The sequence below is a fragment of the Ictidomys tridecemlineatus genome, chromosome 4 (assembly GCF_052094955.1).
Source record: "Ictidomys tridecemlineatus isolate mIctTri1 chromosome 4, mIctTri1.hap1, whole genome shotgun sequence".
Lineage (NCBI taxonomy): Eukaryota > Metazoa > Chordata > Mammalia > Rodentia > Sciuridae > Ictidomys > Ictidomys tridecemlineatus.
This window is the reverse complement of record NC_135480.1, coordinates 112,367,628-112,385,964: the sequence shown is the minus strand read 5'-3', so window position 1 is coordinate 112,385,964 and position 18,337 is coordinate 112,367,628. Positions and strand designations below refer to the sequence as shown.

General features: G+C 33.8%; 1 protein-coding gene across 9 annotated transcripts in view; it reads left to right on the top strand.

Annotated features, from left to right (window-relative positions):
* Positions 1 to 18,337, top strand: part of Arhgap32 (Rho GTPase activating protein 32) — a 297,323-nt gene that overhangs the window by 266,622 nt on the left and 12,364 nt on the right. For all 9 annotated transcript variants that reach the window (XM_040285546.2, XM_078047321.1, XM_078047322.1 and 6 more), the window contains 7 exons: positions 7,772 to 7,874; positions 9,862 to 10,006; positions 10,466 to 10,548; positions 14,334 to 14,441; positions 14,723 to 14,868; positions 15,396 to 15,591; positions 17,239 to 17,384. In XM_040285546.2, the coding sequence (XP_040141480.2) occupies positions 7,772 to 7,874; positions 9,862 to 10,006; positions 10,466 to 10,548; positions 14,334 to 14,441; positions 14,723 to 14,868; positions 15,396 to 15,591; positions 17,239 to 17,384 (927 nt within the window). The remainder of the gene's footprint in view (positions 1 to 7,771; positions 7,875 to 9,861; positions 10,007 to 10,465; positions 10,549 to 14,333; positions 14,442 to 14,722; positions 14,869 to 15,395; positions 15,592 to 17,238; positions 17,385 to 18,337) is intronic.

The window sequence follows — 18,337 nt, the reverse complement described above, 5'->3', positions numbered from 1 at the left end:
CCCAGCTCTATTTTGTATTTTATTTAGAGATAGGGTTTTACTGAGTTGTTTAGCACCTCACTTTTGCTGAGTCTGGCTTTGAACTTGTGATCCTACTTCCTCAGACTTCTGAGCTGCCAGGATTATAGGCATGCGCTACTATGCCTGGCACATAGAAACTATTTTAACATTTAAAAATAACTGGAATTGAATATGTATTATGTATAGTATTTTAAACTCTGGGAAGAATAATATATCATTACATACATTTTATATATATAAATGTATAATCATATAATGTATATAATCATTCTCAAAATTGTTGTTTTAATTTAGACTTTAAAATATAGTCAAGTGCTGCATACAGGCATTTTGACCAGTAATGGACCACATACATAACAGTGGTTTCATAAGATTATAATGCAGCTAAAATTCCTATCACCTAGTAGTGATGTGTAGACTTCCAAAAGTTTAAGGGCTGGGAAGTTAACTCAGTAGTAAGGTACTTTCTTAACATGCACAAAGCCTAGGTTCAATCCTCTGCACCACCAAAACAAAACAAAACTTCTGGTACAACATGTTACTCATGTGGTTTTGGTGATGCTGATATAAACAAACCTACTGTGCTGACAATTGTATAAAAATATAGTACATACAGTTATAATTATATGTACATAATAATAATGATGATAATAAATGACTGTTACTGGTTTATGTATTTATTATACTATACTTTTATTATCACTTTAAAGTGTGCTCCTTCTATTTATTAAAAAAATGTTTACTGTAACACAGTGTGTCTTGTTGTGTGTTATGCCAGCATATTCATCTCACATTGACTTTGTCTTTTGATTGTATCATTTTCTCTTGTGCTTGATGTAATCTCATGTTGTTTTGTTTATCATGTTTCCTAAGTGTACAGTAGCCACTGCTAATGACAGTAAGAGGCTACATTGATTCATCTGGAAAAAGATTGAGTGATTAAGGACTATGAAGTTGATAACGTCAGTGATACATTGCTTACCAGTTAGGTATATCCCATCCTACCATAACTGCCATCTTGAAGAACAAGAACAAATTGATGGAATCTGCTTCAGTGATGGGAAAGGGACTAAGAAAAATTCAAGAATGGCCTGGATCAAATATGAAGAAACTTCTAGTGCCCTAGATTGAAGACCAGGCACACAGAAGTATATCCCTTTTAGCACCATGACAGTCATGGCCCCAGCAGTTTGTTTGCAATGTTGAAGGAAAAGGTTGGACCCCACTACAATGTTGAACTAACTGGTACCTCTGGGTATTTTGAACAAATCATGTCTTACATAATATGAAAGTGGCACATCTGTGAATGCTGATGTTAAAGCAGCTGAAGAATTTTTGGAGATCCTAGATAAGCTGATTATAGAGGAAAACTACTTGCCAGATCAAGTCTTCAATATAGAAGAAACTTCAATATTTTGGAAACCATGCCTGAAGGACTTTCATCCATGAGAAGGCCAAGTCAGTGCCAGGTTTCAAGGCTTGTTAAGAATGGGACAGCAGTTGTATTTAGGGGTAGTGTTGCAGGCTATGAATTGGAAGCCTTTCAGATCTGTCACAGCAGTATGCCCAGGGCTTTCAAGCATATCAACAAGCACACACTCCAGCATGCTTCAGGAGCAAAAATATGTCATGCATAGTCCAGATGGCCTCGGGAAGTGCTGTATGGAGAATCACATACCTTTCAAATTGTTACTTATTGTTGGTAGTGCTCCAGCAATTCTCTGTTATTGCTGACCTTCATCCTAATATCAAAGTGATGATTTTTGCTCTAAATGCCACCTCTTTGATCCAACCAGTGGATCAAGGTGTTATAGCAGCTTTCAAGGTCTACTACCTGAGGAAGACTTTGGGCCAGGTTATTGCTGCAACCGAGGAAGACACTGATACTGTTCTGGAAAGATTATAGCTTCTATGACTGTATGACCTTATTTGGGGTTGAGGTGATGTCAGTAAGGAGTGTAAAAATGGCACCTGGAAGAAGACACTCAAAAAGTTAATTCTGACTTCAAAGAATTTGACAAGGATGAGGAGTTGCAAAAATCAACAAGGCTGTGGTTGAGATAGGAAACACCTTTCTTTAGGTATGAATGAGGATGATGTTGAGGAGCTCCTAGAGGTGGTTCCTAAGGAATTGACAATCAATGAGGAGTTGTTGGAACTGGATCAGATATGCACAGCTGTAGAAGAGGCAAGAGAGAAGGAAATTGCAGAGCACCCAAGAAAATTCACAATGAAGGATTTAGAAGAAGTATTTGCTGACTCCTTATAAAGATTGAATCCATGGACCCCAATAAAAGTTTTTATTAACAAAGAGGAGTGTCACATGCATTATCTACTTATGAGCAAAACTATAATGGGGGAAAAATCCAAGGAAATAACATGAACATATTTCTGAAAAAAATGATGCCTGCTCAAGAAGAGCTCCAAGAAGGTCCTTCCAGAGGGATTCCAGAAGGCCTCAATATCATAGGGGATGATGACTCCATGAGTGATGTTGTTCTAGAACACCTTCTAGTGGGACAAGATGGGGAAGTGGAAGATAGTTATGTTGATAATCCTGACCCTTTGGAGGCCTAGCCTAGGCTACTGTATGTGTTTATGTCTTTATTTTTAACAAGAAAGTTTAAAAACTGAAAAATATGTGAAAGTAAAAAATTTTAGATAGAAAAATAAGGATATAAAGAGAAATATTTTATACAGTTGTGCAGTGTATTGTGTTTTTAGCTAAGTGTTACTGTACAATTGAGAAAGTTAAAAAAATTTTAAAGTTTATAGAGTAAAAAGTTACTTTAATCTAAGGTTAATTTATTAGTAAAGAAAATTTATTTTTATAAATCTCAGGTACAGTATATATAGTCTTCAGTAGTGTACTCTAGTGCTTGTAGCCTTCACATTCACCCCACTCACTCACTGACTCACCCAGAGCAATTTCTAGTATTGTAAGCTCCATGCATGTAAGTGTCCTCTAGTAGGTGCACATTTTATACCATATTTTAACCTTTTTTGTGTGTAGACACATAAGTATTCACCCTTGTGCTACAATTGTGTATGGTATTCAGTGTGCTAATATGCTGGACAGCTTTATAGCCAAGGAGTGCTAGGCTATATTATATAGCCAAGGTGTGTAGTAAGCTGTCCCATCCAGATCTGTATATTAGGTATACTCTATTGTTGGCAAAAAAAAAAAAAAGGAAACCACCTAACTTTGCATTTCTCAAAATGTGTCCTTATTGTTAAGCTCCAAATGACTTGTGATGTCTTTACCCTAAACAAGATAGACTTTTCATCAGATTTTTCCGAAAAGAAAGCACATTCAGAATAATGATTTTTCTAAAGTGACTCATTCTCTGAATTGTGTTCCTAGTGAATGATTATAGTGAGATTACCTTGTTACACTTTCTAAAGTTTTGAGCACCTCCCAGTTCGAGCAAGAGACAACCCTGACCTGTTTCTTCTATAAAAAATATTTTAAGAAGCTGAGTGTGGTGGCACATGCCTGTAATCCCAGCAGTTCAGGAGGCCGAGACAGAAGAATATAGAGTTCAAAGCCAGCCTCAACAAGGGTGAAGCACTAAGCAACTCAGTGAGACCCTGTCTCTAACTAAAATAGGCTGGGATGTGGCTGGGGATGTGGCTCAGTGGTTGAGTGTTCCTGAGTTCAATCCCCAGTACCAAAAAAATAAATAAAATAAAATGAAAGATGTTTTAAGAAATCACCTACAAACCTGACAAGGCAGTTTTCTTTTTATTCTTTAATTTGTGGTACCTGGTGCCAGTGTTCACTCAGAATGATCTCACAGAGTTTCACTTGTCACAATGTTTATAATCTAACTGATTAAAGATTTTATATCACAGTTACCTATAGAACCAAATTTCTAAAAAAATTTTGCCCACAGAGTATTTTTATGTGTAGATTAGATTAATTTGCCTTCTGCATGGGGCATTCTTAATTATAGAATCAAAATGGTTTTTTGTTACATTGATTTTTTTTGGTATCGTTTGCTGTTGTGCAACCTTGCCTAGGTGAGATCATTAATATGAGCCCACATTTTCCAAGTTATTCTGCCATGCTCACTAACTTTCAGAGATTAATTCAGCAAATTTGAGTTGGACCTTAGAAATTTTATGTATGTTTCCACTCTTAATAAGAATGATAAATGAGGACAGATGCTAATATCTCATTTCTTCTCAACAAATGAAAGATTTAACTACAGTGTTTGCATAGTCCCTAATTACAACAGAATCCATTCCAGTGGAACAAAGTTTTAAGTATTATTGATTTTTATTCATAGGACTTGTTTTATTTGCTGCACATATTTAAAACAGGATTTCCTTAAAAGTTTGAAATTAGATTGCTAATAAAAAAAATAGAACTTTGGATAAAATAGGTAAAGTTAGGTTTGGTAAAAAAGATATTTTAAAACCAAAGAAGAGGAAACTCTGTTTGCCTGCACATATGTATATATCTGTTTCGGTTTGAAGTTATTCATTCCTTTCAGCAAGAGACCTTTTTAAACTATTGCATATATGCAAGAATATTATAGTCAGAGCACAGTAGAAAGAAACAAGCCCCAAATCACCCCAAAGTTAATCCTCTAGGTAGTCATAATTTGTTAACCAAGAATCATGATGCTTATTCTATATTATACTACCTTTTGTGTTCTTTTTTTAAAAAAATAATTTATTTTTTTTTTTAAAGAGAGAGAGAGAGAGAGAGAGAGAGAGAATTTTTTAATATTTATTTTTTAGTTTTCGGCAGACACAACATTTTTGTTTGTATGTGGTGCTGAGGATCAAACCCGGGCCGCACGCATGCCAGGCGAGCGCGCTATCGCTTGAGCCACATCCCCAGTCCCTTTTTGTGTTCTTAACCTGGAAGCCACCTCGTCACAAAAAAAAAAAAAAAAAAAAAACAGTTCTTTTTCATCTGTTCTGGCAAAACCTACTTGATGCCTAACAGACAGAAGTGACTTAGTAAGAAGACAGTTGGTAAGTGAGATAGTGAATGAATGAATGAATGAATGAATGAATGAATGAATGAAGAGAAAAGAACAACAAAACCATGACTGTCAAAAAAAATTAAAGGCCAATTTTTGTTATACTTATTCCTACTTCTGTAAGCCACAATTCTACTTAAAAGGATTACTAGTTTTTATTTAAACATTTCCTCTTATTCAGTTGTCATGTGGTTGTATAAAAAATCAAAACTGTATTATTTGGTACGCATGGGAATAATTTTTAGTCAAATATTCTCTTGGAGGTTTCTGATGTTCTATTTTGACTGGGGTCATTTTTTTCATGTGCATTTGGCTCATTTGTTAAATGATTGTGGGTGGGAATGGCTATTAAATCATTTATCTTGCTTAAAATTTTAAGTAGTTATCATGCAATTTTGTTTATTAAGTTTGATGTGATTGTTTTGTAATCGTTGAGTTCTTTTAGTTAAGGAATATGAAATGTAAAGGAGCAAAGCAGAGAATGGGGTGCACTGGTGCATGCCTGTAATCCCAGTAGCTCGGGAGGCCAAAACAGGAGAATCTTGAGTTCAAAGCCAGCCTCAGCAATTTAGTGAAGTGCTAAGCAACTCAGTGAGACCCCGTCTCTAAATAAAATACAAAATAGGGCTGGGGATATGGCTCAGTGGTTGATTGCCCCTGAGTTCAATCCCTGGTACACCCCTCCCCAATAAAAAGAAGCAATGCAGACATTTCCCATGAAGTATTATGTCCATAGGGGTTTTCACATTATCCAGGGAAAAATCTTTTATTCTGTATGTTTTCAAAATTTTCCTACTTATTTGGGAGAATATTAGCAGGTATGAATCTATTATCAAGTGGATGTAGAAATCTAGTGAATGTGATCCTTTTTTGTAAATGGCAGCTTATTTTGAAAAAAAAATTTAATGTATGCTAGGAGAGCCTAATAATATGGAAATAAAATCCTGTGCTTGTAGAATTTTCTCCCATAGCCAATATTTTGGGTACCTGGGTAAGTTAGCATGCTAATTTGGAGCATACGTAAGAGAAGCATTTTTAAAGAAAAATAATTAAAGCTCTGTTTTTTATCTTTCTGTAAGTAATTATGTTAATTATTCCAGTAATCTCTAACTATATTTCATTTAAAGTAGGTGACAGGAAATATTTAACCCCTAATTTTATTATTCTACTGCTAGTTTATAGAGTAGAAACCTAAGGCAGAAACCTAAGGTTATCATTCATAGAACAATATCTGAAATAGAACTCAAGCTCTTATAAAGATACTTATATTTAACATTTCATTTACACACAGATTGCTTACATCAAAATCTGTCCACAAAAAAATGCCCAGCAGTTCTGCTGCTCTTCATCGCCAGTGCATAAGCCGGGGAAGCACTACATTGCCCTAAGTTTAAAGCATTGACTCTGTGCTTGGATTGTTTGAGTCAGGATCTTAATTCATCACCATTTCCTGTTTGCCCTTGGGTAAAAATGTCATCACAGAGGCAGTTTCTTTTCTGTAAAATGGGGATTACAATAAGACTTTGCCATAGGATATTGGTGAGAATTAGAGCATGTACATTGTAAAGGCACTCCACTTGACAGTATGAAGTGGTCTGCACTATGAACTGCTGTTTAGTTTTTTAATCAAAGAGAAGAAGCTCAAGTTTTAACACAATTTATAGGATTTGACAGGATTTAAAAGATAGATTATAAGAAAGACCAGCAAAAAAAAAAAGGAAAACCAAAGAAAAATGTGATGTAATAATAAAGGAATGACTTATTTATATACTGAGAATGAAATACATTAGCTAAAATTCTTATTAATTTTAGTATGTTAATTATCTCATTTGTTTTATTTGCCACTCTGAATATTTCATCTTTAGTCTGCGTTTTGCAGACCATATAATATTCTTTGAAGTGTTTCTTCTCAGAAATTTTAATTAACATTATCAAATGATCATAGTCACTAAAGCCTATAAATTGACTAGTCTGCATTAGAAAATGAAGAGTTTTCACATCTCAGCTATTATAAAATTGTGAATGGTTATGAAAATTTTTATTATATATTTTAAAAGTTCTACTCCAGACCAGAGACCCCCAAAATAGTCATTCAGATATGTATATTCACTAAGCTAACCAGAAAGTACTTTCTATTTACCCTTAAAGTTCTCTTTATGAAAACTGGATAATATCAAGTAAAAAATAAGTAAATTTAGTGTAAAGATAAGCATGGAGTGAGAAGATTACATCTATTTGAAATTGCTTTGACCTTTGCATTCTGATGATATTTTGCTTATTTAATAAAATTAGAATTAACATTAACTATGAGAAATAAATCTTTTTAAGAGGTGAAATATTGTAGCACTTAAAAGTAACTTGTTGGAATAAGCATTTGACTTTGTATATCCATTTACTGTGTATGAAATTCAGCCAAACAGCTGTATTTTTATTTTAACCAGTTATGGTGTTAAGGTTGAATAGTTCACCTTTCTGTTGTAACATGAGTCAATAAATTCACTGCAGAAAGCTCTGGAGACTTTCCTGTGGAGCTATGAACCAAGTCAGTCTTGATTATTTAGGAACTACTAATGTACTTTGTGTGTGAAGTTAAGTACACATGCCCTCATCATTTTTGTAGTGAATTAATCCTCCCTCCCCTTTTATTATTAATTTACAAATTTTATGCTTCTTATTAAAATAAGACATTTTTGGTAATTTGCATTCCATGGAATACTACCAGTTTTATCTGTGTATATGAAATTTTTCTTTAGTTCCCCAGGTTCTCCAAAGCTGCACAGCATTCATTGAGAGATATGGCATTGTGGATGGAATATATCGTCTTTCTGGAGTTGCCTCCAATATCCAGAGACTACGGTAATAACTGTCCATGGCATTTTTATTTTTATTCCTGATTAGCTCATTAAAATGCAATTATTTCAAAACTGAGTAACTTACATTGATAATCATAATTTTGTTAAGATAGTTGAGATAAAATAGGATATAATATCCATATTGTTGTCTCTGTATATTTTTTTATCCATATTGTTCTCTCTTTTTTTAAAGTTTTTTATTCTAATTTGTTACATATGATAGTGGAATGCCTTACAGATATTACACATAGAGCACAATTTTTCATATCTCTGGTTATATACAAAGTATATTCACACCATTTGTGTCTTCATACATGTACTTAGGGTAATGATGTCCATTTCATTCCACCGTCTCTCATACCCCCATTCCCTCTCCCTTGACCTCCCACTCCTTTGCCCTGTCTAGAGTTTGTCTATTCCTCCCAGGCTTCCCCTCCCAACCCCACTATGAATCAGCCTCCTTATATCAGAAAAAACATTTCGCATTTGGTTTTGGGATTGGCTAACTTCACTTAGCATCATATTCTGCTAAATGGCATTTCTTTATCTGTAGTGTCAGAGAACCATGCACCTTAACCTCTTCAGTACTGTATTGTGTATTTCTTTTCCTCTTTGTGATGTTTGAAGTTATTAACAAATGAGTCTGAACTCATAACAACAATGGGGGTAAAATTTACATTATAATAAATTATTCTTTGGTTCTTAATTAAAATTGATGTGAGTGAAACCTTTTCTAATCTCCTTTGACCCTAATTCAATAGTGTATGTTTATGTATGAGATAAAAGTAGTGATATCCTCTATATAATACAAATTTTATTTTTGCTTACCGCTTGGATTCTGGGCTATTCTTGATATACTGTTATTTCTTTTTCACTGTGATGCATGGTAACTGCCACTATTCTGTAGAAATTTTACTACTTTAATTAACCACAGAGCTCATCTTTGTTTTTAGGAATACATGTTAGAAAGCACTTAAATCAGTTTTTATACTGAAGACTATTTACTCTTTAATTTCAGACATGGTAAATTTCATATTTATATTGTCCACACACATTAATTCTTCAGATGATAATTAGCTTCATGCCTATGAATTAATATTAATTAACCTCCTGGAGATTAAATTTAATTTTCCTTAGAATTTAGAGCACAATTTTTTTTAATATTTTGTTTTTAGTTGTAGTTGGACACAATACCTTTATTTTATTTATTTATTTTTATGTGGTGCTGAGGATCGAACCCAGTGCCTCAAATATGCTAGGTGAGCACTCTACCACTGAGCCACAACCCCAGCCCCTAGAGCACAGCTTTTATTTCACTCACTCTAATATTATAGATTTTACTGTCTATTAAAATTTGTTATTTGCTAGGAATTGCTTTATATTGTTTCTGGCTTTCTTATCCTGCTTGAGCTGTATACTACTTGTAGCTGAGGAGTTTCTGTCTCTAGTTGTAGACGAGTTGCTACTCAACCCTGGATTCTGGAGTTGCCAAAGTATTAGTTATTCAAACCATCAGAAATTTGGAATCCTGCTTTCAAATTGATGTGCTGTAAGAGCTAGTCTTTTGAATGCATTTCAGAGGTCATTAATATTAAAGCTATGCCATTAATTTCTGTTTAGAAAGATGCTTATCTTGTGATAATACATCCACTTACTGCTGAAGTCCAGATATAACTTATGTAAATTTTAATAATTTGAAGAAAATAGCAATTCACTGAGGTAAAGTTGAGTGTTTTGGGCCAGAGATTATTTCCATTTTAATATTAAAGCTATGCCCTTAATTTCCACATAGATATCTCTCTAATAATAATATATCTGGTTACTGCTGAAATCCAAATATAACTTAACATGAATTTTAATTTGAAGAAAACAAATCTCAGACTCACTGTAATTAGAGGAGAACATTTTATATTGTTGCTTTCAGGATTTAAGTCATGTATTTGCTTTTCTCAGTCACATAATTTTGTTTTGTCCTCATCCATCTGGGTCAGCCATGAATTTGACTCCGAGCATGTCCCCGACCTGACGAAGGAACCTTATGTTCAAGACATCCATTCGGTGGGCTCCCTCTGTAAGCTGTACTTCCGAGAGCTCCCAAACCCTCTGCTCACCTACCAGCTGTATGAGAAATTTTCTGTAAGTATCAGTCATACTTGACTCAAAGTCTTGGTGTAGAGCTCTGCTATTTTTTTGTTTAATTTATATGATGTTTGGTTTGGTCCCATGTAAGAAACAGTTCTGTGACTTAAATAGCCCCTTAAAACATAACAAAACAAAAAACTCACCAATTATTGCCAGTTAGTCTGTGGTGATGATTGCTGTTTTCATTTTATCATTCTTTTAGTTCTGATTCTGAGCCACTGACCTTACCACCTGTGTTTTTAAGCATTATGATTTAGTAGATTCCAATGCTGACATTGTGTGAAAACCAAGTTTACATCCTTCAGGCTCTATTGTGTTTCCTTGTCATTTAGCATCAAAGAATAAAGTGAGTTAATCTTATAATCTCAGAGGAAAAACAGAATGATAAATGAAGAACTCTAATTTTTACCAGCAAAACCTACTGGTTTATTCTGTTATGAACTGTTGTTACAGGATGCCGTTTCAGCAGCAACAGATGAAGAAAGGCTGATAAAAATTCATGATGTTATTCAGCAGCTCCCCCCACCACACTACAGGTGAATCACATTGGTGAATATCCACCAGAGGCATGTCAGTTGATTTGTAAAAATGTTGGTTTTTCCCTTCCTTTGGGTTTCTAATTACTTTAATTTCCTTGAAGTTCCACTTCTCTGGAATGGATTTTATTCATATATGTTTCATATATGAGGTTTTGTCTGTTTGTTTTTTCTGTTAGGTTTATTGTATTCTAATTTTGTCTTGCTGCTTTTTTTTTGGTAGTGGTGCTAGAATTGAACCTTGAATCTTGCACATGCTAGTAAGGTGCCCTCTGCCACTCAACTAGACTCTCTTGTTGCTACCTTTTAAACCCCAGTTTGATTTATATGTTAGTTTGAATTCTCAGATATATTTTTGTTTATGTCTGAGAAGACCAGAATAAAATTAAGGATTGCTTTGCCATTTAGTGAAAGAAAGAAAACAGTTGAAACCTTATATTTATAGTATGCAAAAAGAATTAAGACATTTTTAAAATTCAATTGTTAAAAAGAAATTAAATTTAGCACATATTCTAGTACAAATAAGTAGTTTAATGCTGATTTATTTTCAAAATGACATTGCTTATATATCATTTTTTAAATCAATACTCTACTCAGCACTAAACCAACCTAACATTTTTTTAATCTGTACTAAAATCAGACCATATTTTAAAATCAGCACTCTACATGCAAATGCGTAATGGGCATGATCGAGAAGATAATCTAGCATTGACTTACTGTTCTTTAATGTCTTAGGAGAAATTTGATAAAATTAAAGGGATCTAAGAATCCATTGAATAGTGAAAAAGGAAAATTAAGGAGCGTTTATGACATAAGCCAAAGAAAATTGATGTATTTATACTGTAAAGGAAAGCCAGGGAGATAAGTCTGATTAATACAGAGTTATTTAAAGAATATTATTGAGGGAGAAGACATTCTTTATTAACTCGTCAGTGAAAGGAACCTGGTGCAAGGTAATAGTGGCTTTGATAGGTTGGCTTGAGTTTGGAACTTCCAAATCCATCCCTTACTACCTGTGTGATATCTCTAAACACAGTCTTCATATTCATGAACAGAATACTGATAATTTCTTTTCCCCCTCCTCCCACTTCTCCTCTTTCTCCTTTTTGTTTTTCTTCAGTACAGGGGTTTGAATCCAGGAATTCTCTACCTCTGAACTACATCCTCAGTCTTTTTTATTTTTTATTTTTTCACTTTGTTTTAATTAGTTATATATGACAATGGAATGCATTTATGCACTTTGATATATCCTACATAGATGGGGTATAATTTTTCATTTTTCTGATTGTATATATTATACAATCATGCAGTCATATATGTACATAAGGTAATAACGTCTGTTTTATTCTACTATCTTTCTTATCCCCATATCTCCTCCCCTCCCTTCACTCCCCACTACCTAGAAGAACTCTGTTCTTCCCTAGCACTCCCGCCCCCCTTATTGTGAATTAGCATTCACATATCAGAGAAAACATTCGACCTTTGTCTTGGGGGATTGGCTTATTTCTTTTAGCATGACATTCTTCAACTTCATCCATTTACTAGCAAATGCCATAATTTCATTCTTATTTCATATTGCTCCCCTACTATCTATGTAGTCTTTTCTATTAAATATTAGGTATCTTTCCTTCAACATATTATATATTGAATACCTATCTGACTATATGTTTTTTTTAATATTTTTTAGTTGTCCATGGATCTTTATTTATATGTGGTGCTGAGAATCAAACCCAGTATCTCACACATGCTAGGAAAGTGCTGTGCTCTACCACTAAGCCACAACCCCAGCCCCGACTATATGTTTTTTATATATAATTTATTACCTATTCAGTATGTAACTTCTCTAAAACATGAACTTCTTAAGGTCATAAATTCTGTCTTGTTTATCATTATATTTTCAGAATAAAGCCTTGAACATAATAAGTGTTTAATAATATACATTGCATGTGTATTTTATATGTTTTGTACACTATATATTCAGTTGCTTGAATATATAGTGTACAAAATATATGTGTGTATATTGTAGATCCTAATATTACCCTCTTTACCTGAATCTATATTACATAACCATAGTAAGCCCAACCTGAATTATATATTGCTTATTATATATCTGTTCTACTCTACAATATATATAATTTTTTGTTACATACTTCTCATTTTGTAATATTATAGTTTCTTCTATATAATTTATACGTATGTGTCCTACTTTATATCTTTTGATTCAGGCTTTTAATCTAATATTTTAACACTTACATGTTTTAATTCCTTAAATGTTCTTGAAAAATATGATTTTAAGTGTTCTTTCATGTTCCCCTAATTTGATTTTTGATCAACGTACTACTGGTTTTTTTTTTTCCAATTTTGAATATTACTATGAGGATCATCCATTTACATGTAATCTAGACTTTTTTTCAGGATAAAAAGCTAGCAGTGCAATTCTGAAAACCAAAGTATACTAACATTCTTATTCTCAATATAAAACAGTCCCCAGTTGTATTCCAGGAAGGTTTATGCAGTTTCCACTCTCAACTGCTGAATATGAAAGTGCTCACTTCATGGGGTCCTGACTAAAATTCTCCATTAACTTTTAAAAACGTCTTTATAATCAGATGAACTAAATAGGTATCTTTGGTTATTTTAATTTTTTATTTCTTACATTGTCTTTTAGACACATTTCTACATAATCTCCAGGCCAGGTCACTTTTCTTTTCTCTTTTTTTGTTTTTTAAATTTTATTTATTTATTTATTTATTTATTTATTTATTTATTTATTTATTTATTTATTTATTTATTTTGTGTGTGTGTGTGTGTGTGTGTACGTATTTTTTTGTTTTAAGACAGGGTCTCACAAAATTGCTGAGGGTCTTGCAAAGTTGCTGAGGCTGTCCTTGAACTGGTGATCCTCCTGCCTCAGCCTCATGAGTTGCTGGGATTTCAAGTGTACACCACTGTGTCCAGCTACGACAGCTGTCTGTGTTTTTTATCTGATTATATACAGGAAGGACAAAAACTACCATAAATGCTGTTGAAGGAGCAGGCAGTTTCAATCCATGCTGATCTTGATTTGAATCCTGTCATTGCCATTGCTTGTCTGTATAATTTCAGGCTCCTGTCATTGCCACTGCTTGTCTGTATAATTTCAGGCTAGCCTTGACTTCTCCCTCCCTGCAAAGGAGCTGGGAATACTGTATGTGATTAGACTATGAGAATTAAATGAGATTCCCCCTGACAAAACAGGGTTCCCAGTCCAAAAGCTATCTTCCTGCTCCTCCCAAGTGCTTGTTAGGCCCTCCAGAATCTTTGTGGCTCATATGTAGACCACAATTTTACTTTCATTGCTGTTTCTAATAATAAAATCTTATATTTCTGTCTTTCATTTGTTGTTTTTAATAGTTTTAATCCCTATCCAATTAGATATAGGGACACTGAGATGTGATAACTGATAGATAATATTTGTGTGTGGTTGCTCAAATATTCTCCCCTTGATATCTGTTGGAATTTTTATTTTAGGCCTTTGAAACATTTTCATGGAAGTATTTAAATCCTTTCTTATTAGTTGTCTATTGCAAGTAAATATTATATCTTCAAAATGTCCTTTGTTCCAGAAAATAGCTTTTGTGGAGAATTCAATTCTAATAATATTTGAACTTAGTAGGCAGCAAAAAATGTGCTTGGGTTTGTATGGTCTCTTTCTATTGAAAATTTACAAATCAACTAGTGGCTTTTATGCTATATACTGCTCCATAAAGTCTTTGTCTGTTAAAATGTTGTATTTCATTTTTTAGAACACTGGAGTTCCTGATGAGGCACTTGTCTCTTCTTGCGGACTACTGTTCCATCACAAATATGCATGCAAAAAATCTAGCAATTGTCTGGGCTCCAAACCTGCTTCGGTAATTTGCATTGTCTTATGACCTTTAATAGAACTAATTGTTTTAATTCTATTACTAGAACCAAAAGTGTAATTCATCAGTGTTTGTTAAGGAAAAATTTAAAGAGGAAGGCAAATTATTTCTTTTATTAGCATCTCCCCAAAATAGGTGTATGGGGCTTAGCTAAGTTACTATAAAAGTATGATTTCTTTCTCTGATTTGCCTGTGATTTACACATTTTTAAAAGATGTTCTTTATGACTGTTCTGTTTGTAATTGATGGCAATGTTGTTTACCTCACAGATCAAAACAGATAGAGTCTGCCTGTTTCAGTGGAACAGCCGCTTTCATGGAAGTAAGGATTCAGTCTGTGGTTGTTGAGTTCATACTCAATCATGTAGACGTGCTCTTCAGTGGCAAAATCAGTGCAGTCATGCAGGAAGGGGCAGGTATGACACAGACAGATTTTATTTGCTCCTGGAAACATTTATCTAAACTTCTAAAGGATGGAAAACTTTGTATTGCTTGTCTCAATTAAAATATGGCATTAGAAGACAGTGAATTTATGTCCATTTTTCATAATCACAAATTGAGTTATTTTGTGTGAATACAATGAACACTATATATTAGACCTATTGTGATCTAAGTTCATGACATATAAAACAAGTCTTGGCACCTTTTATTGATGTATATTAAGGTACTTTGTGGAGCAGAGAAGAAAAATTTCTTCCAAAACTAAAAATGCCTTTTGGTTATCTTTTAAGAAGGGAAAATAAATTATTAAAGAAGTTGGGGGGGGGGCTTTGGTCTGGTTATGTCACTTTGTGTTTCTCTCTGGATGTAAAGTGCTTTGGTTATTGCCATTTAAAGGACCTGAAGGAAATATGATACAACACTGATTGGCAGATAGAGGATAGACAGGTTGATACATGCTAAAATTGTTGACTACATCATTTCTTTCTTTTTCTTTTTGAAGCTTCTCTGTCAAGGCCCAAATCCCTGCTGGTATCCTCTCCATCTACCAAGCTGCTGACATTGGAGGAAGCCCAGGCAAGAACACAGGCCCAGGTCAATTCTCCAATTGTAACTGAAAATAAATATATTGAAGTAGGAGAAGGACCTGCTGCACTTCAGGGGAAATTTCATACCATAATTGAATTCCCACTTGAAAGGTAAAATTTATTAATTCCTATTTAAGAATGTGATTTTCATAGTCATGTGCTATTGCTTCCTTTTAGTTTTCTTTTAGTTTTTTTCTTTCTGAACTTTTTGGAGGTGCTAGGGATCAAACCCAGGGCTTTGCACATGCCAAGCAAGCACTCTACCACTAAGCCACATTCCAGGTCTGTTTCACATTTAATTTTGTATTATAGTATTCACATATTAAATTATGGGCCAGTCCCACAAACTCTGTTTATCTGAATGTGAATGATGCTTAACACTTCAAAAGGAATGATAAGAATTAGTTTTGCAAAAGCATCACAGAATAATGTCATAAAAAAAAGGTCATTTGGGCAAAAATGATGCACTATTTATGTGGTGCGGATTTTTTTCTCCAAGATACGTTTTTTAGAAATTTGTTTAGAAGTAAGCTGTTTTGGAACAGTTTATTCAGAAAGTAAGTGGATAATGACTTGCTTGAAATAGGTTCCATGTTAAGGTTCAGATAGGTCAGTGGTTCTTAAAGTATATTCTCTTGGCCAACAACACCAATGTCACCTAATAGCTGTAGTAATCCTCCAGCCCCATTCCAAGCCAACTGTACCAAGAGCTCTAGGATAAGTCCTTTGACAAGCTTTCCAAGCAGTTGTGATGTTTTCAAAAATTAGAGAACCACTGTAGTGTGCCCTTTCAGTGTCCTTTCCAGCTCTGAAATTCTCTGTACCTCTAAAGAAATGATAATAACATGGTTTCTGTATCTTCTTTACTAGGTTATAGTAGGAAGACTAATGTATGTAAAAGTTATTTTTGATGTCTCTGCTACTCCTTTGGCTATTGCACATGAATGTAAGGATCTCACTTCTCTGGATGGGGTTGTACTAATAATAATGCATTAGAATGTCTTTTTCTCATATTTTATTATACTCCTCTAACTTCCTTTTGCTTCCCATGACTAAAAGAGCAAAAAGTTGAGACATACTCTTAGCATCTTGGTTTTATACTTTAGCTCCATAATTTACTCAAGATCTTCCTTATAGATTGTATTTAAAAGAGTAGATACTGGGGTGTAGATAGACTTGGGTTTCAAACCTGACTCCATCACTTACTACTTTTATAACTTTAAGGAAGTTACTTGAATGACTAATTTCTTCAGCTTTACAATGAGAATATGATTATATCTTAATATAATTATATCTGATTTAAAAGAAATACTATGTATAAGGTGTTTAATGCAGTGTTTGGCATTAAATGTATACTAGTTTTTTCTTTTTTTGTTCTTATTCTCTCTACTCATAACTAAAATCATTTTATTCAACTGTGTTTTATTTTTGGAGGTCTGAATAGTTCTATTCGCATTTGTGTCTTATTCTTACTTCATTGCAGCTTGTGATGTTGGCTCTAAATATGAAGATATGCATAAAAATGATCTTTGTGAAACTGGTTACTAATAATCAAATCTGTTCCTTTAAGTTCCATTTCATGCTTTAGCTGCACTGTGTTGCGTGTACCCTGTAGAAGGAGGGGGCTTGTTTATTCTTTCAGCTGTGCCTCTCCAGGTTGTTTGGTTTGTTTTGTTCTTTCTACTGTTTGTTCATTTTTTTTCTATAAGATAGACTCTTGGCTGTCTTAACATTGATTAATTATTTTCTGTCTCATAGAAAGAGGCCTCAAAATAAGATGAAGAAATCTCCTGTGGGCAGCTGGCGTTCATTTTTCAACTTGGGGAAATCATCATCAGTCTCTAAGCGGAAGTTGCAGCGTAATGAGAGTGAGCCTTCAGAAATGAAAGCTATGGCTCTCAAAGGTAAGTGCCTTCCCACAGCACTGTTCTGTGGCTGGCAAGCATTTTGTCTACTAAGTCCCCTCTACTGCCTAGTAATAACCTTTTGTTTTTCTGGGCACATTCTCCATGTGTTGTTATGATAGGCTATCCTTTAATATGTACACAGTTGTGTGGTCCAGGTGGATTGTCTTCGTGACCATTTCTTTATCACCAACCTGAAATCATATGTAATACAAAGAGGGACCCAATTTCTTAAGGACACCATGTAGATTATATGTAGGATGAAGTGATTAAAAATTCAAGCGTATTGTAACATAGCTTATATATTATTAGTAATAAACAAATACTGCTATACTAGTTTTTTTTAATTGATATTTTTGTAACTTTGAAAAATGACAAAACTATGTTTCAATATGTCTTTGAGGTTTATATCTCTTATAATCAAATATAGTTTAAAATTCATGTTCTGATAATAGTTTCTGAATCTAGAAAGGATTTTTTTCTTAGGTAATGTTTGCAGTGTAATGTTCAGTTCATTTAATTCATCATTCATTCAGTTTGTAGTCATGTACCAAGCGTGTCTTAGGTATTTTGATAGCAGGCCCTATAGATAGAAAGAAAATTAAGGTAGCATACTGCCTATAGCATCTTAATTGGAAAGTCCCATGTATAAGGAAATAAATTTCAGTGCATAATCATAGCTATTGAAGCAGTTTTGTATAAGATATCTATGATAGGCATTGTCTGATCTTGTGGGGCAGGGCTGGTAGTAAGAAAATAGATTTGAATATTGAAGAATAAGTAGGGATTTCACCTAATCAACAAGGGTCTAAGAATTGGGTTTCAAGCATAGGTGCAGGGTGAGAAGAGAAGCAGATTACAGACACAATTCTGAAGAAAAGCAATCATTAAAGGACTATAAAAGGAAGAGTTGTCATGAGAATAGAGTGAGAAGTGGTCAGGAAAGTAGGCAA